General features: G+C 36.8%; 2 protein-coding genes across 3 annotated transcripts; both read left to right on the top strand.

Moving 5' to 3' along the window:
* Positions 1-711: 711 nt before the first annotated feature.
* Positions 712-6,271, top strand: LOC107773211 (oligopeptide transporter 7). Of its 2 annotated transcripts, XM_075242458.1 has the most exons (7): positions 811-982; positions 1,482-2,091; positions 3,228-3,358; positions 3,451-4,020; positions 4,611-4,866; positions 4,956-5,138; positions 5,494-6,271. In XM_075242458.1, the coding sequence occupies exons 2-7, from the start codon at positions 2,008-2,010 to the stop codon at positions 6,106-6,108; spliced, it is 1,839 nt and encodes a 612-aa protein (XP_075098559.1). In that variant the 5' UTR covers positions 811-982; positions 1,482-2,007; the 3' UTR covers positions 6,109-6,271. The 2 variants fall into 2 exon arrangements, with proteins under 2 accessions (XP_016448141.1, XP_075098559.1); XM_016592655.2 differs by lacking the exon at positions 3,228-3,358 and having other exon boundaries at positions 712-982.
* Positions 6,272-7,085: 814 nt separating this feature from the next.
* LOC107773212 (calmodulin-lysine N-methyltransferase-like) lies at positions 7,086-19,571 on the top strand. The gene is given in 8 exon segments (XM_075242459.1): positions 7,086-7,443; positions 7,517-7,620; positions 7,622-7,716; positions 8,330-8,409; positions 10,525-10,585; positions 10,653-10,768; positions 18,306-18,456; positions 18,880-19,571. Coding segments are annotated over 8 exon segments (978 nt in total). The 5' UTR covers positions 7,086-7,352; the 3' UTR covers positions 19,160-19,571.
* Positions 19,572-19,870: the final 299 nt, after the last annotated feature.

Genomic DNA, 19,870 nt, shown 5'->3' on the forward strand with positions numbered 1-19,870 from the left:
AACAGATATGAAGAAGAAGAAGAAGAAGAAGAAGAACGGAGTCAGACGATAGAGAGAGAAATAGTGGAGAGTATTATTATTTCTTTTCAAAGAGTCTTCTTTACAATGTGATGTTATGTATATAATATATATAACAATTCTTTAAGCCTCATCTAACTAACTCTTAATCCTAACTTAACTAATTCTTCTAACAACTATTAACAACTTTAACTAACTTATAACAGCCTTTCCATACAAAGACTATTCTGCCCACACTTTATTTAACAGTGTTGTTATAGAGGGATCTGTTATAAAGAAGTCTGATTGTAATAAGAAATGAACACTCAACCCCCTCCTCCTAAGTTGACCAAAATAAAAAATAAAAAAATCATTATTGTTCTAGCCCGAAATTACTGGGTTCTTTGAGAAAAAATACTCAAATTTACTCTTTACTTTTTGGTCGTGGTTTAACTTTCCCTTCATATTGGAGTCAATAAAAAATACTAGTATCTTTTTACACCGTAAGAGTAAAGTTACTTAATTTCGAATAGTACATGAACGAATTGAACCTTTTTCCATTTAATTTTCTTTTTCTTCTTCTTCCTATTGTTTCGGGGTGAGAGGAGGAAGGGCGTGAGTGGGGTTAAAAATTGTCAAACATATGTTAATTAGCACCAAAATGTATATTCACCTATAGGTAGCCCAGGTTCATTATATTTCTTTATTGTACATTTATTTACCAAATTAACAAATAAAAAAAACATTATCCGTACACCAATGAATCTCCATCGTCATCGCTGACCTCAATACCTCTGCATTTTACATGCCACCCACTTAATCGCATCTCAGGCAATAGATATTCTTTGCACAGTTTCATGTCTTTTTCTCTTTGTCCACTTAGGATTCAGAATCTTATAACAAAATCCTAAGTTATAGCTGTCCTTAAACAGTTTACAAACGAGAAGAAACATGGTTGACTATCAAGAAATCTCAGCTCCACTTAGTAAGCATTCACAAATTCCTCCTTTTCCTTATAATTGCTCTTTCACTTCTCCCGTTCTTACATCTTCACTAACAGTCTTCTTATAGGCTGAGTCGATTCCGGATTTAAATTTGATGGTTCTGAATCTATATTTCATATTTTTTAAAATCTTAGTAATTTTTAATATCTATATCTATGTTTTATAGATTCAGAACCATCAAATTTAAATTCCGAGCTTAAAGAATGAAGTGAAGATTTATAAAGTGGACCTCAACTTGTTTGGGACTGGGGCATAGTTGTTGTTTATCTCTATTTCGTATAGAAATCTATGTTGCTAGCTCCTCAAAATATCTCTAGGAGCGTGTTGAGATCTTTCAAAATTAGTGCATTTTTGGAGGATCCGACATGAGTGCGGCAGTATTTTTAGAGAGAAAGATACTAATTTAGTTAAACTAGTATTTTCCGAACATAAGCATAGTTGACTTACAATTTTGAATCTACTCATCCAAATCTTTTGCAGTTGAGAAGCAAAAGCAGAAGGAGATATCTATACACAATAGGGATGGTGTTTCGAGCAGTACTCAATCCTCACCATTCGACGAAGGAAACTCGCCAATCGAGCAAGTGGCGCTCACGGTCCCAATCACAGACGAATCTTCACTTCCGGTCGTCACTTTCCGAATGTGGATTCTCGGAACCCTAGCTTGTATTCTCCTCTCATTTCTCAACCAATTCTTCTGGTTCCGCCGTGAGCCGCTCTCAATCAGCTCAATCTCCGCCCAAATTGCCGTCGTACCTCTGGGTCACCTCATGGCTTTTTTAATCCCGAATCGAATTTTCTTCAAGGGAAGAAAATTCGAATTTACGCTAAATCCAGGACCGTTTAATGTGAAAGAGCATGTTTTAATTACGATTTTTGCAAATTCTGGTGCTGGAAATCCGTATGCGATTCACATTGTTAGTGCGGTCAAGGTTTTTTACAAGAGGACGTTGACTTTTTGGGTATCGTTGATTGTTGTTCTAACGACACAGGTTTTGGGCTTTGGATGGGCCGGGATTTTTCGGAGGTATTTGGTGGAGCCCGCTGCTATGTGGTGGCCCCACAATCTCGTTCAGGTTTCTCTTTTCAGGTACGTGCTAAACTGCTAATCCACTCAACGTATCGTGTTGAACTTTCCAATATTTTGGGACACAACTGGAATTTTGCCACGTGGCAGTAATCACTAAGTAGTGAATCTTTGACGGTACATCTTTTGTGGGAAGAGATTCTCTAACAGTATTTGTTTTTGCCTTTGTAGAAAACTATTACTCCCTCGGTTCCATTTATGTGGCCTTGTATACAGAACATAACTAGAAAGGGGTGTCTAAATATAAGAAGGTAACACACGAAAAAAATGAGGATAGTGAACATATAGTATATATATACCTTAAAATATTAACCTAACTAAATAGTATAATTTTCCGGCATAGTGTAAGGTGGCCCTGCTATTGCTTGTGTAATCATATGTGGGATTAAAGAAAGTAAGAAAAACAATTATTACAATATCCGACCACAAATATCTCATTAAAAGTAAAATGAGAATCTTAAAGTTAATTGTTTCTATAGAAAGGTGTTCAAATTAAAAAAGAAGAAAAGCAGGAGGTTTTTGCTGGCATTTACATACTTTCCAGTAGTTCGGGACAGCAATTTAAGTTAAACATGTATTACTGAAGCCAAAAAGTTTTTCATTTTTTTTCCTTCCAAAGAAGCACTGATCTATTCCTCCTTTAATGGCTTTTATTGATGTTCTTGACCTCCTTCATGCATTAAAATATGTGGACTTTAAACACAAATTATACTGTTACAGCAGATGTGTTAGGATCGGGAACCCGGGTAGTGCGGAATTTAGCCAAACAACGGTATAATGACAATAACAAAGACAATGGAAATTGATAACAACGGCAATTAAAGCATATAAAGAAGACACAAATTTAACGTGGTTCGGTCAAAGTGACCTACGTCCACAAGCGGAGAGGAGTAATTTCACTATACCAACAAGAGTACAAAATTAGAGTAAACACTCTAATTAATTCCAAATACCCCAAGAGAATAACCTCACAAGATCACTCCAAAGAAAGGGTTCACACAAGTGCTTCCCAACACTTAACTCTCATACAAAACACTCTTAATAAAAGGAAGAAAGGAAGAAACAAGAAATGAAGACTCAAGTCTTGTTGGTGTGTATTTGGTGTGTCTAAAATGAACTAATAACCTTCCCTTTTATAGGCAAAAAAGTCTTGGCCTCTTAGGTGTAAAAGAAGAGATACAACTTGTGCAAATGATGTCAGCCACAAAATGCAATATTTTTGGGTCCCAAAGAATATTGCCAAGAAGGTCTACTTTGCAAGCATGCTTATGTATGATGGAATCCATTAGCCAAAATATTGGCCATAATTACAGGATGTAATGGATGAATAATCTTAAAGAGGTGTTCACTTCTGAATTGCAGGGCACTTCATGAAAAAGAAGAGAGAGCCAAGAATGAAATGACACGAAACCAGTTCTTCCTCATTGCCTTTTTATGTAGCTTTGCTTACTATGTATTTCCTGGTTACCTTTTCCCAATGCTAAGTTCACTTTCCTGGCTATGTTGGTTATTCCCAGCTTCTGTCCTTGCCCAACAGTTGGGTTCTGGACTTCATGGTCTTGGAATCGGGGCCATTGGACTCGACTGGTCAAGCATATCCTCTTATCTTGGAAGTCCATTAGCTAGCCCATGGTTCGCTACTGCAAACATTGCTGTTGGATATTTTCTCATAATGTATGTTGTTACACCTTTTATGTACTGGTTTAATGTCTACAAAGCCAAAACCTTTCCAATATTCTCAGATGGCCTCTTCACATCAGATGGTCAAAAATACAACATTTCAGCCATTATAGATCCGAACTTCCATATTGATTTCAATGCGTATGACCGTGAGGGCCGCCTCTATCTCAGCACTTTCTTTTCGATGACTTATGCATTCAGCTTTGCCTGCCTCAGTGCCACAGTTGTTCATGTCTTCCTCTTCCATGGACGGTAAGTTTGCAATTTTGGACAAATGATTATTTTTGCTGGTTGGATGCCTATTTTTGTGTATTGTATATCTTTGTCTTTGTCCTATTCTGTGTAGCTGAGTCTTTATGCAATGTACTTCTGTTGCAACTCGATTCACATCTAAATTGACTCTAAAGAGTAAAAAAGGAAAAGACAAATTTTTTGATGTTTCAAAAGTGCTTAGCATATAGGGTGTTATACACTTCACAACTAATATAATCACAGATATCACGAAGATAACACTTGTCGATATAGTAATCTATGTACTAAAACATTTAAATCAGAAAGAATCAGATAAGTCACTATTTGCAAGTTGTGATTAACATTAATTTGCAAACAACACGTGCGCATTCTATTGGCAAAATATCTTGTCCAAGGCAAAAGTTGAATTGACAGATTGAGATGCTAGAACACGTGATACTATATGTGATTTCAAAGGCTGCTGGCTGATGAACTGAATTGTCTATGAGAAGTTTCACCTTTTCTTTTCCACCTAGATCTGATACTCCATGTAAAGCTTAGATTTAGTGCACATGACAGCAAATATCAACTCAATCAATTTTGAAATGTAGAGATCTATGGCAGCTGAGCAAGTCAGCTTTCCAAGAGAAGAAAATGGATATTCACACAAAACTCATGAGAAAATACAAGCAAGTTCCTGAATGGTGGTTTTTAAGCATTCTTCTTGTAAATATCGCTGCAACTGTGTTTATTTGTGAATATTACAAAACGCAGCTCCAATTACCATGGTGGGGTGTCTTGCTGGCATGTGGTCTTGCTTTCTTTTTCACCCTTCCGGTTGGAGTCATCACTGCCACCACAAACCAAGTAATGTGCTATATTTTATAGCTGTTTGTAATCATACAAGCTATCTTCTATTCTTGGTCATTCTAAACTTTCAATATCTTTTTGCACAGACTCCTGGTTTGAATGTGATCACAGAGTACATAATTGGGTACTTGTACCCGGGGTATCCAGTAGCTAACATGTGCTTTAAGGTGTACGGATATATCAGCATGAAACAAGGACTAACCTTTTTACAAGACTTAAAGCTTGGACATTATATGAAGATTCCTCCTAGGGCAATGTTTATGGCTCAGGTTGGCTTTTCTTTCTTTCTGCATCTGTCAACTCATATGTGTTGGCATATGAAACAACTTAGGTACCTCGTTTAGCGAGTAGTCCTACAAACCATAAATTTTTTTATAACTGTGGTGTCCGGACCAGCTTGCGCTCACCTTGACTAATTCCACGGGATACCTGCTGTCTCCCACCAGCAGCAGGTATCAGTAACTCTGTCTACCAAAGCTTGGACATACGGGGAAATCACCTAGGGTTTTTGCCTCTATTGGGATTTGAACTTGAGATATCGTGATTCTCAATCCACTTCATTGACCACTACGCTATACCCTTGAGTGCCCTTCAAACCATAACATCTGTGCACTGTTTAATCAGGTTGTTGGAACCTTGATATCAGCTTTGGTGCATCTTGGAACAGCATGGTGGCTTATGGAAACCGTCCCAGATATTTGTGACCGGGCTTTGCTTCCTCCTGGAAGCCCGTGGACTTGCCCCGGCGATCATGTGTTTTATGATGCCTCAGTCATCTGGGGTTTGATTGGGCCGCAAAGAATTTTTGGAAATCTTGGTCACTACTCTGCCCTGAATTGGGCTTTCTTATTTGGAGCTATAGCTCCAGTCATTGTTTGGATTGCACACAAGAGTTTCCCTAACCAGCATTGGATCAGGTTAATTACAGTGCCTGTATTATTAGCCGGGATAATCAACATGCCACCAGCTACTTCTGTTAACTACAACAGTTGGATCATCATAGCTTTTATTTCTGGATTTGTTGTTTATAGATACTATCAGAAATTGTGGAGTCGTCACAATTATGTTTTATCTGGGGCATTAGACGCTGGATTAGCATTCATGGGGGTATTGTTGTATTTATGCTTGGGAATGCAGCACGTTCGCCTTGACTGGTGGGGAAGTGATGCTGATCGATGTCCCTTGGCTTCTTGTCCGACAGCTGAAGGGGTTGTGGTTAAAGGATGCCCAGTCTTTTAGGTGATCAGTGAAAAGATTATTACCATGTGTTTGATTATTCTTTTGGTGTATATGTTTGTAAATAGATGTATATGCGTAATTTTTGCATTCTTTTAAATACATTATTGTGAGGATTTGTGCAACTCTTCACACTTTTACTACAGGAATTCAGCTTCATTACAAAGTTGCAGTGCTGTGTCTCAAATTGTAGTGTAGTGTATGTTGTAATGGTCATAACATTTCCTGGTTTCCATTACACAGGTTGCATTAGGTTGTAAGGAAGTCCTAACTCAAATAAATGCCATGTATGTTTGTACTGTTAGAATTGTTGGATTTTTCTTGTTTGCATTAATGGGACTAAGTGGATGCACGTTTTTATGCATGTCTCTCATATTTGCCCATCAGTTGGGGCTTGTCAACTGATTGTTTTAGATGCTGCCAAGTGTAATTGGGTAGCCTGCACTATAAAAACGTGCATAGGGCTGTTCGAAAGGGCAGAACTTAGTCTTGTGGCAAAAGTATTAGCCAAAAACGTGTAAGTGTAATTCCTAAGGGTACGATATCATTTTGGGGTGGGGAACTAAGGTGTTCTTTGTTCTTGGCCATAAGGTTGGCTTGATTGTGTTCTTGTATTCGCATATTAATACGAGTTGGGAAGAAATTCCTATAAATTTTATGTGTGCCTTTACGTTGCTGCCTAAATTATTCTAAGTCCTAAATGTCCCTAAAAATATTCTAAGCGTTGGAAGGCTGAAGTCAAGATTGGGCCTGACTGCGGCAAAGTGGTGAACTTCGGACAGATTTCGGCTTGAAATAAATCACCCATGTGACAATGGGGATGGGGACTGAGGCGTTTTATTCTTAATATTTTTTAAATTTAAGCTTTACCTTTTTTTGCACTTGTCATGCTTCGATTGGTTAATTTGACACCTCAATCAAGTGTATCTCAGTCGTTGGGTCTACTTGATGGAAGTATTTATGCGACACACTTCTACCAAGAATAAATGTCTATTTGATCACTAGCTAAGTTGAAATGTAACTTACAAAATTGTGCAAACTTCAAGGGACTATCTAGGTATTTGACCAAAATTCAATTATATTTTAAGTGAGGTGATAATGTGATTTTTTTCTCTGATCATTTAGAATCAGGTAAAACTTAAAATACCTAGTATTGGAATTTTCAAAGACAAATACAGGAATTAGTCCTCTCCCTGTTAAACACCAACGCAGAAGTGAAAACGAGGAGCAAAATAAGGCAGCCTAGAATGTGCAAAGAAATTGAGGCGAATAGCGCGAATTCAACCACAAGTGCATCGTCTCTTCGATGGAAAATCCTTAGTCGTTCTCTTCATTCAGGTTTATTATAGCGCTTTCACTTGCATTCCCACATAATCAAAGTTTTGATTTTTATTCTGTTTTTTTTTTCCAGATAATGAATCTGAATTGGGAATTAAACGAATATCTAGAAAGGTAACCCACGGGTTTTATTTGGTACCATGTCATTTGATGAAAGACCGTTTTGAAGAAAATGTGATTTTTTTAATCAAAGGAAAATCAGCTGGACGGATCACGTGATGCTACTTTATGCTATACATTGCCTGTTCCTAATGCCCCTACACTTATTCTACAGTGAGTTTCCACTTTTAAGTTCATTTTCCTCTTCTTCGCTTCACTTATGCGTAAAGTCGGATTCAAAGTTTGAAGTTTATATTTCAAGTTAATATATAATAATAATTGGTCTCACAGTCAAATATTTGTAGATATTTAGTGAATTTCTTAATACATACACAGGGCTACTTGTTTTACGTGCACACATAATAGACAATGTAGATCAGCCCCTGGTGCCATTCATCACCTTAAATTGAATTACACACACAAAAAGAAAAAAAATAACTTTATTAAAAAACACACACATAGTTGAATAGTTCTTAAAATATTAATTTCATGTCAAATTCATACTTACTGCCAAAAAATAGTAGCTGTGCAGTGGTGTTCCACTTCAGTTACCTTGAAATTAGCATCTCTATTTTGATTGATGAATTTACATAGTCATTTTTTTTCCTTTTTTCGTTTCATGGGGGATATCTTATGGCTTTATATTTTTGCCATGTATTGCTTTGCTCTTTTCATTCTTTCACTCCTGTAAAGAAGAAAATAGCGGAAAGTACGTGAATATTTGTTTCATTTGAAAACTGGTTGATAGTGTTCGCGAATGGTTTCTAATGCTTAGAATCTGATGCAGTCAGAGAGTGGACAGTATGGCGCATCTTAATGATTTTGAGGTCTGCAACAGATATGATATTGACAACACTGGACTTGTTTGTGAGTATTTTCTGCATTGTTCCGTTTTTTCTTCTTTCGTGGAAAAGTATGTAAATTTCCCTGGTTCTACTGTAAAAGAAGCTGCTTTATCCTCATCCTCCTCCACCTTGTTGTTTTTTGATTTCTCTCCATTAAGCACCAAAGAAATAAAAGTTGATGTCTTTCAATCACGGACTGGTTGTGTTCAATATTGTGAATTCTTAGTTAAACGTGGGAATTGCTGCATCATATTCTCTAAAAGTAGTTGCATGAATTTCCACGTAGTCAGTGTTAGATGTGTATTTTATCAGTTATCACCTGTGTGCATCATATCATTTTCAATCTCGCCAGTTGGTTTACTGATTAAAAAAATATATCTCACAGCTTAGGTGAATAAACCACGGTCCAAATGCATTGGCATTTACTCTTGACCGGTATCTTACTTCAAAGACTAATCTCTTCCCTACTACCGAATGATGCGAGGGACTGAGCAATAGCTTCAGCAGAATTGCTTTTCAATATGCTGTTTTGAATGAACACAACCTATTCAACCCCTATACAAACTGATAGTGCTGATAAGCAATTTTGTGATTCTTAGGTTGGGCTTGCAGTTACTCCCTAGGTTGTTGTAAGTTTAGTAGCTAAGTTGTTTTCATTTATTAAGAATCCAATTTATAGGGAAAACATTGTGATTTTCTAGTTAGTTGGTACATTACATTATATATTAGTTTGTAGAGGATGAATGAATAAAATAATAGCTCCCAACACTTGAGTGAAATATCTTCTGCTTATCTCTGTGTTGTTTTTTCTCTGTGCATTTCAGATAGTGTTCTTTGGTTCTGAAGTTGTTAGATGCCGTTTCATCATCCATACAAATGGATAATGTATGCGAAATAATTTAAATCTTACTATTTACCATTATAAAAGGCGAATCTCGAAAGGTGTAAGTTTAAGCAGACATAAGCAATTTCAAAATCTTTTCTTGTCATCTTCTCGAAAATAGCTCAATATATTTGAAAACAGAGACAAATAGAGAGTACTACAACAACAACAACAAACCCAGTGAAATCCCACAAGTAGAGTTTGGGGAGGGTAGTGTCTACGCAGACCTTACCCCTACCTGGGAAGGTAGAGAGGCTGTTTCCGGTAGACCCTCAGCTCAATGAACGATGAAAGACAAATCAAGTGTACTGAAGAAGAGAATTAGAAAAGAGGAGATATTGCTGCAATTGTAAGCCCCGTCTGGAATGCAGCAAGTTTGAAGGAAAGATAAAAGTGCCTCGAGAATAGAAAATATTTCGGCATAAAATACTTTTGGCTCTGGTGCTTATGAAACTACTTTTTGGGACTAAAATTTAGGACAAACATAGTAGTACCAAATACAAGATGTTTTTGCTAGTACTGTTTGAAAAGAGTACTTTACTAAAGCTACAACATGCAAATTGATTCTTACTATGTTAGTTTGTATATATGGAACATAAACCACTAACTTGTTCCCATGTGAAAGTGATTAACAGAACTTTTTAGCAAGGGTCTGACAAATGCTAATATGCTATGCAGGTGTGTTCTTTGGAGCATAAAGCATATATTCTGCAAAAACTTCATTCTCCTTTTCAAATAGATGCTTTTCTCAAAATGCGTTATCTGAAATGTGATGAGACTGGAATATATATTTTTTCTCAATCAATAGATGTTGCGTGCCACGATAAAAGATAAAAAACAAAAGGCAAACATTGTGAAAAATAAGAAAATCTTCACGACATACTGCATTAATGGAATTTCTGAAAGCTAAGATCATGACTTTACATACTTGTACATAGTGATGAAGTATTTCCTTAACTGGAATTCGATGCTGTGAGATACTTTAACATTGGCTATTAGTTGTTCGTTTTGACAATAGGACTTATCCTCTAGTTATTAGCATATACAGATTAAGATTCTTTAACTCCAAACCTTTACGACTAATTTCTTCTATCTTCTGGAATGAAGTTGCTTGTAAACAATTGTTTCATCATGGAATATTTATATATACTAAAATGTGCATATATTTGTTTAGATAGCCTTATTGGTTCATCTCATGTTTGCTGTCCTTGCTACTAGTGCCCCTTCTAACTTTTGGACTCTTTCATTGAGCAGGTCAATGGCCGTCAGAGGATGTCCTTGCTCACTACTGCTTGTCACATGAGAGCATTTTCAGGTTTTAACACAAACGTTATGGTTGTACTTGAACTGATTTCAGTTGTGTATCTCTTCTGCTCTTCCAGGCAAAAAAGAGTCATTGAACTTGGATCTGGCTATGGCCTAGCTGGATTAGTTGTTGCAATGACCATGGAAGCGCTGGAAGTTTTTATATCTGATGGAAATCCCCAAGTCGTTGATTGTATCCTTTTGCTTTAGACGGTAGATAAGCACTACTATTAATTAAACAGACTTTCGGCCAATTACTGGTACAATAGGTAAAATGACATGCAACTCTGCTTCTAAGCTTCCTTTTTTTTAAACTCTATGGATTCAATATTATGCTTTTGTGAAGTGTTTTTGTAATAACCCGAAATATTATATATATGTGTTAATTGTGAGATAGGAGAATTAATTTTTATTTATGGCTATTGGGACAAACACTAAGCTAGTGGAAGGAGATTTATGATAATGTATAAGATAATATATTAAATAAGCGGCTAGTGGGCTAATTACACATTACAAATTGAGAATTAGAAGCAAGAGAATTTAGTTATTATTTAAAAGGTTAATAAGTGGGCCACAAGCCCACACCTTATGTTGTTACACGTTTAGGACTAGGGATTGAGAAGAGGGAATTTCTCATTAGGAGATATCATATAATAGTGGAAAATATTGGAGAGGACTAAGATAGACGGCAAAAAAGGGGTTAGAAGCGATCAACTACTAATGGAGGAAAAAGTTAATTACCAGGTGTGCATTATTTTCCCTACGGTAATACCTAACTTTAAATTTGCAGATAAGTATTATTATACCTTTGTAATATAGGCTAATGATTGGGGGATGAGAAAATAATTTTGCAATGCTAAGGGGTTAGTGGAATTAAAGACAAATATTAAAGTTAATAAGCTATTGAAATAAAATCGTTTGTTGATGCAGCTTTGATTTTGTTTATTTAATTTAGGAGATATAATGAATAACCAATGATGGGATTCTAATGTGGTAATGATTAATATCTTGTAAAGATCAGATAGAAGATTGGAGATTTGAAAACGAGATCTCTGTTATTTTATACTGCTACGAATTTCTGTTATTAAGTACTTGGAACACAACAATCAATCATGATGCCATGATTGAAAACAAAGATGATGGTTATAGTTAGGTGGAATAATTATATGGTAATGACTAATGATAGCCTTATGAAGGCACTGTTTCGGCAGTCTTGCCTGCTGCATTTTACCTTAATCTGCACATATTTTGATTAATTTGACCGAGGTTGACTTTAATTTAGACTTGTCCAAAAATTATGGAAATTATACACCTAGACTAATTAAGGCATGTTATTCAATATTTGGGATAGATTGAGACCATAAAGGGCTGTCTTGATGGACTTTGGCATTTCAAGAGAGGCGAAGGTTGACCTTTTTAACGTAAGCAAAACTTTAAGCTTTGGTGCTTGCTTTTTCAAAAATTGCTTTTAAATTATGTTATTTGCACGGTCTATGTGTTGGGACGAGTGTGTGCTTGATAGATTCGGTGGTCTTGACCAGCTGCGAATATACTATTTTATTTAAAATATTGAAATCATTTAATGATTGATTGGTTGTGTGGCGTGGCTTTATGCCATGGCGTTGGAGTGTTCAGTATTATTTCTTCGCTGCCGTAATATACTTTGGGCATTTTGTATGCCATTGTGATAGATTTGGAGCATATGTATGCTGCCGTAGACTCGTTGGGGTGTTTGGCTAATTTCCTCCATCGCTGAATATGACAAGTCTTTAGTGAAAATTATATGAGAAGGGGTTAGCTCTTGATGTATATTTAAATTGGACTCGTCCGATATATTATAATACATATAATCATCGTACACATTATTTTGTGCTTGTTGTTGTGTTTGTACTTTCTAACACTTATTTCAGGAATATTCAAAGAGGTGGGTCAAGGATTTTACTGGATTATATTTACATATAACTCACTTCGTACCTGCATGTCCATGCAGATACCGTTGTTGGGGGACGAGACTAGTGGCTGACGAGTTTATTCGAGCTGATTCTGTTGCTGAGGTGAGCCACCACATTGGTCGTGGAGGCTGTCACTTTAGCTTTATCTAATTTTTGCTAGTTATGTTCTTTATTTTGAGGTTTGCATGCCCGTCAGTTAAACTCATGTTGCTCTATTAGATGCTCCATGATCTTAGTGTGGATTTGGGTTAGAGATTTATTGTTTGAGTAGTCGTAGCATTTTCTATAACTCGATCATATATTTGGTTGGATAATATTTCGCATTTAATAATTATTAATGTGTTTGGAATTGCACATGTTATCTTTCAATGCGTGTTTAAATGGTTAAGTGTACGATAAACTAGTTCGCTTGGTGGGTGGTGTTAGCTGAGTGCACGTCTGGGAGTAGTTTGGGATGTGACAAAGTTGGTATAATAGCGTAGGCTTTACGTTTCGGGTCATGGACCAGTGTTTAGTAATCTTGTTCATGGGTATATAAAGGCCATATTTATGATCTTGAGGCTACTAAGCATTTATGATGTTTTCCCTTCTTCCATTCCTTGATTGTGCATTGAGATAACTTGAGTTTGACTTTTAAATATTTCTTTCATTCCTTGATTGTGCGTTGAGATAACTTGAGTTTGACTTTTAAATATTTCTTTCGTAGATGGCTAGGACACACATCCTCATCTGCTGGACGATGAAATGCATCTGCTGGACGCGGTGCTGGAAGTGGTACTACCCGTGGTAGTGGTCACGCTAGGGTTCACCAAACTAAGCTCAAACAAGAACATATGAGGCTTCTCAACCTGGAGTTATAAATGGGGCCATCCTAAGTTTTTGTGCCAAAGCAGGTGAATGAACATGTGGTTCAGGATGCTCCACTACCATTGCCAGTTGTTGTACCTACTATTTCATTACCTGTAGAAATAGTGGCGAGGTTGTTGAATGTGTTAGAGGTATTAGTGCCTACTCAGGGTGGACTTCCAGTTCCTTAGGCTACTTCACAGGTACAAGCAGGAGTTCAGCTGAATGTTGTAGCTCCTTATATACTTCAGATGACCCTTATCAGATTGTTCAGCCAGTTGCAACTATAAGTCCGTCTAAAGATCTTAAGAATTTTATGGATCTTAAGCCACTAGAGTTCGATACTACATCGGTTTCTATGGAGCCTCAAAAGTTTATTGAGCATTGTAAAAAGATACTGACTACATTAGGGCTGAAGTAGACTTGTGGCGTGGAGTTTGCTACTTTCCTATTTTCAGGATCTGTAGAGTCACGGTGCACTTCAATTTAGAGAGGTAGAAAAGTAGGGTTCCCACCTATTACTTGGTGAGAGTTTTCAAACATGTTTATGGATAAGTTCATTCCACTGAGCAAGTTGGACTACATGAGACATCATTTTGAGCAATTGCGTCAGGCCACTATGATAGTTACAGAGTATGAGGCTAAGTTCATTGAGTTAGCCAGGTATGCACACTTTTTGGTTGTAGATGAGCATAAGAAGGTGAGATGGTTCGTGGATAGACTTGAGAATCGTTATCGTGATCCTGTGGTTACAAAGTATCACATATCCTAACCACAGGACCACGATAACGATGCTCAAGTCCATCCACAAACCGTATCACCTTCTCATGCTCATTTACAACTAGAAAGTGCGCATACCTGGCTAACTTAGTGAACTTAGCCTTATACTTTGTAACAATCATAGTGCCCTAACGGACTTGCTCAACTGACATCTCATGTCGTCTTGTTTGCTTAGTGGAATGAACCTGTCCATAAACATGGCTGAAAACTCTGACCAAGCAATAGGTCGCAACCCTGCTCGTCTACCTCTCTGAACTGAAGTCCACCATGATTCTACAGATCCTGAAAATAGGAAAGTAACAAACTCCACACCACGAGTCTCCTTCTACCCCAACGTAGTCAGTATCTTTTCACAATGTTCAATAAACTTTTGAGGCCCAATAGAAGCCGATGTATCATCGAACTCCTGTGGCTTAAGATCTATAAAATTCTTTAGATCTTTAGACTGACCTATAGTTGCAACTGGCTGAACAACTTGCTGAGGGACCATTTGAGGTATCTACGGAGCTGCAACATTTAGCTGAACTTGTGTTTGTCGAGGAACTGGAAGTCTACCTTGAGTAGGCACCAATGCCTCTAACACATTCAACAACCTTGCCATTGTATTTGTGGGTAATGAAATAATAGGTACAACATTGGTGGTGGAGCATTCATATGTTCTGACACAACTTGGGGTTGTCCCCCATTCATAACTATAGGCTGAGAAGCCCCTGTGTCTTTGTTTGAGCTTAAGCTTGGTGAACCCTAGCTCGACCACCACCGCGGGTAGTACCACTCCAGCACCGCGTTCATCGTTCAACAAATGAGGATGTGTGTGTTCGAGCTATTTGCGAAAGAGATATTTAAAAGTCAAATTCAAGTCATCTCAACGCATGATCAAGGAATGAAAGAAAGGAAAACTATCTAAATGCTTCGTAGCCTCAAGATCATAAGTATGAGCCCTATATTTACCCATAAACAAGGCTTTACTAAACACTGCTCCATGACTCGGAACTTAAAGCCTATATTCTGATACCAACTTTGTTACGTCGTAAACTACTCCCAGGCGTGATTGGCACCCAGCTAACACCACCCGCCAAGTGAACCACTTTCTCATACACTTAAAGATAACACGTGCAAGTCCAAACGCATTAATAACTATTAATACGAAATATTATCCAACCAAATCCATAATAGATTTACTAAAAACCCAACGTCTACTCAAACAATAAATCTATAGCCCAAATCCCGCACTAAGACCATGGAGCATCTAACAGAGTAATATGAGCTTAATTGACGGGCATGCAAACCCCAAAATAACTAGAAAAAATTAGATAACTGAAGTGACGGTCTCCACGAACAATGCGATGGTTCATCTCAGCAACAGAATCAACCTGAACAAACTCGTCAACGACTAGTCTCGTCCCCCAACAATGGTATCTGCATGGACATGCAGGTAAGGGGTATGTTATACGTAAATATAATCCAGTAAGATCCTTGACCCGCTGCTTTAAATACTCCTGATACAAGTGTTAGAAAATACAAACACAGCAACAAACACGAAATAATATGTACACCGATTATATGTATTATAATATATCAGCTGAGTCCAATTAAAATATCAATCAAGAGCTAACCAATTCTTATACAATTTCCTTCACCTTTCTTGAAATGCCAAAGTCCACGAAGTCACCCTCGTATGGCTTCTATCCACAATTTTAGGAAAAATCTAAATCAAAGTCAATCCTCGGTCAAATTATCAAAATATGTGTAAATTAAGGTAAAATGCAGCAGTGCAAGACTGTCGAAACAGTGCCTTCAGAAGGCCATGACAATGGATTTTACCATAAATTCTCTAAAGTACTCAACCTCATCATTATCATATGATTAGTCCACTTAACTATAACCGTCATCGTAGCTTTCAATCATGGCAACATGATTGATTGCTATAATTCATGTACTTAATAACAGAAATTCGTAGTAGTGTAAAATAACAAAGATCTTGTTTCCAAATCTTCACTCTTCTATCTAATCCTTACAAGATATTAAGCATTACCTAATCATTAGAATCCAATCATTGGTTACTTATTATATCTCCTAAATTAGAAAAACAAAATCAAAGGTGCATCAACAAACAATTTTATTTCCGTTGCAGATTAGCTTTAATATTTTGTCTTTAGTTCTACTAACCTCTCATTATTGAAAATTAGTTTCTTGTACCGCAATCATTAGCCTCGTTACAAAGGTATAAGTAACTGGAAATTCAACGTTAGGTACTACTGTAGGGAAAATAATGCACACATGATAGTTGGCTTTTTCCTCCACTGGTATTTGATCGCTTCTAACCCCTTTTTTGCCGTCCGTCTTAGTCTGCTCCAATATTTTCCATTGTTCTATTCTGGCCCACTTATTAACCTTTTGTATGATAACTAAATTCAATTGCTTCTAATTTTCAATTTGTAATGTGTAATTAGCCGATTAGTCACTTATTTAGTACACTATTTTATATACTATAGTAAATCCCCTTCCACTATCTTAGTATGTCTCAAAAGCTATAAACAAAAATTAATTCTCCCAATCTCATAATTAATATGTATATAACAATATTTCGGGTTATTATAGTTTTAAAGGCAAAATTGGAGTGATCCCTAGGGCGAGCCCTGGGGCGGGGCATAGCAAAAATGCTCCGGGGAACCCTGGGGGAAAAGTATCGAAAAGCGCACATCTCACTGTCTTGGGCGTGAGGCACGTTTTTGTCGTAGGTTGTATGCCCAAAAGACTATCCAAATTAAAATGAAATTTTCTTAATAAGTTTTTAATTTAATCCTAAATACTCAATTATCTGCATGTTAAATACTCAAAAGTAAAACTATCAAAAGCTCTTTTATATGTAGCACCTAACTTATTTTATTTTTTTACTTTGTCTTCTTCTACCCAAGGTGAAACAAACAGTTCTTTTCAAACTACAAAAGTATACTTATGTAATTTTTGCTGTTTGTCAAGATTGGATTACTGTTGAGAAGTTGCTTCCTACTGAGCCAAAGAATTGCAAGATGATTGAGGTTAAATGTGTATGAAATGGAGCGGATAGTCTGTTTTCTTGACATAGAAATTGAAAGTGCTCTGTTTTGATGATTGATGGTGTGATAAAATAAAAATAGTTTAGATCTAGGACTAGGAGTACTAATCGTTTGCGTTTCTTCTCATTTGTTGCTATATTTCCATGTTTTTTTGAAGTATTATGAGTGCAACATGAGAACCTCTATGTTGCTTGTAGTAGGCATGATATTAGTTGTTTCTTGTTAATGCATACATCTTCCACTTGTTTATAATTTCTAGGTAGTTTTACCCTTTTAAAAATAATTTTTTGAATTATATTATTTGAAAAATATTAAAAATTAAAAGTTCCATGGGGCTTACGCCTAGCACCTCGAGGCTTACGCCTCGTCCCATGACATGTAAAACGCCTCGCCTTGCGCCCACGCCTTTTAAAACATTGCTCGTATGTTGGGGCCCTTGCTTTTTATTTCCTGGGAACCAACCTATATCAGTTAGGATAAATAAGTACATAGGTTGGTGATTGCTGAACCATGCCTTTTATGTACGAAGTAATCAGACTTCATTGGCCTAATAAACTTGTCTGCCCAAATCATCATCCCTCATTACAGGTCTGATGTTTTCCAATTGCTGTATTGACAATGCAATTAACTATTTGTGGCTCTATATATGCACCTAATTTATAGTTGTGCTTGAGGGATATCAGGCAATAAATTTCTGCTTGATCTAAGTGGAAAAAGTGAGTGTTTTGTTGATTTTTACTTTACTGATGATGCCACTTGATTTTTACTTGTCAACTCCAATAGTAACCTAATAATTGGGTGGTTTGTCATTCAGTGATAGAGTATGTTGAAGAATGTAGTATTTGCTAAGGCCTTGTCTTTTTCACGTCTCCATGAACCTGGATACCTAATGCATACTTTTCTTTAGTCTCAGATATAGATTGGTGACCATGCAGTGAATCAAATTTATCACTAACCCTTCTAGGAATTGTCAGTCTTCATTTGCTTTCAATTAAACAACAGTGGTTAATGTCCAATCTTCTTTGCTATCTCAATTGGTTTAAACAATAATCTGTGCCTGTGAAACATTGCCTAACATGTCAACCTTAATTAGTGGTTCAATTGCTTCGCAGAAATCTCTTTTCTTTACTTCATATGTACTTAACATTTGGTGGTACAGAGGTGAAGCCATTGATGCTACACTGGGGTCAGGATAAAGTCTCTGATATCTCCAACAGATTCAACATCATCATTGCAAGTGACTGGTAGTTTTATCTCTTTTCTCACTGAATTTTTTTTGTCCCTCATTGAGAATTCTGCTTAAAGTTGTAACTCAAGTGCATTATTTCTTTGTTTTAACACAATGACTAAACAATGTTAACCAGAAAATAAGCCCTATGTTTTACACCGAAATTGTATAATGATCGTGCTGGCTGCCAATCATTTTCCACAATATTCTGTACTTCGATTTTGTTTAGATAACTTTACTGAAGATTTATAGAGTTATATGGTATCTGATCAGAGAGAACTCCTTGTTGGCATCTAGCTGTGATGAGATGGGAGTTCCTTTCTTGTCTTTATTGAAAGCAGTTTTTCATGGGCACATGAGAGAACTCAACGGGCAGCTTTTTCCTTTCTGTACATTAAAGATATTCTCCTTTATGTTGGCGTCATTTATGTGTTGGCAGCACTTTCTTCAAAGAATTCCACGCAGCACTTGTCAGAACTATCAAATCATTGTTAAAAAAGGAGGGTCCATCTGAAGCCATACTTTTCTGCCCCAATAGAGGTGATTCATTGGACAAGTTTCTCCTAGAAGTAAAAAATAGTGGGTTGCATTTCCAGGCAGATGAAATCTTAGATGCAGAAGTTTGGAGACGCCATCAACATTTTGTTGATGGTGATGATTCCTGGCCTAATTATGAGATGGATCATTGCTATCCTTTATTGATCAGAATTATGAGGTGAAGATCTGCAGTGCAGGTTTACTGTGTCCGGCATGCTTTTTTTGTGCATATTACGGTAACTCAAATCTCTCTATACTACGACATATGAACTGATTCCACTTTGGAGAAGTTACTGATATTACCATGTTTCAAAATTTTCATGTTTGTCTTGGCCGATGGCCCCTCCTAGAGTTCAGAAGTAGTTCAACTGCAAAAATCAATCTATTGGTGGTTTTCCTCAAGAGTAATCTTCGTTTTATTCGACACATTGAGGACAATTGAATTTCACTTGTTACACAACTAGTAGTTAATATCTGAGGATTAGCTAAAAAAAACGGATCACTTGCATCAGCAGATAACCTGATGTCAAGAGTGAGTCTATTTTGTTAGTTCTGAAAAGTCGCAGATTATCAAGTTGCCTTAGCTTGTTAAAATCAGTTGTTTGTTGTTGTAGCATCTGCTAATCTCGGTAAATTTGTGGAGGATTTTGTAAATCGTAAATCAAGGTACTTCCAGATTATAATCCAGAAACAGAAACGTCTCTCTCTTTGTTCAGCTTTCTTATCGTTCTGCAATCCTGAAAATGAATGTGCAGTTAGATTCCAGAGCCTGAACTAGTTAGGATCAAGTTGAATAACGATCCTTGAGAGTGTTTGCTCGCGTGTAGAGTCAGTCATCTTTCTCTTTACATTAGATAGGGAAATGGTCACAACAGTCCACTGATGAAACCTTG

Source organism: Nicotiana tabacum, chromosome 21, assembly GCF_000715075.1.
Source record: "Nicotiana tabacum cultivar K326 chromosome 21, ASM71507v2, whole genome shotgun sequence".
Taxonomy (NCBI): domain Eukaryota; kingdom Viridiplantae; phylum Streptophyta; class Magnoliopsida; order Solanales; family Solanaceae; genus Nicotiana; species Nicotiana tabacum.

Coding starts and splice junctions, on each gene's coding strand:
- LOC107773211 (XM_016592655.2), top strand. CDS start 949: ATGGTTGACTATCAAGAAATCTCAGCTCCACTTA. Junction 983..1,481: donor AGAAATCTCAGCTCCACTTA/GTAAGCATTCAC, acceptor AATCTTTTGCAG/TTGAGAAGCAAAAGCAGAAG. Junction 2,092..3,450: donor GTTCAGGTTTCTCTTTTCAG/GTACGTGCTAAA, acceptor TCTGAATTGCAG/GGCACTTCATGAAAAAGAAG.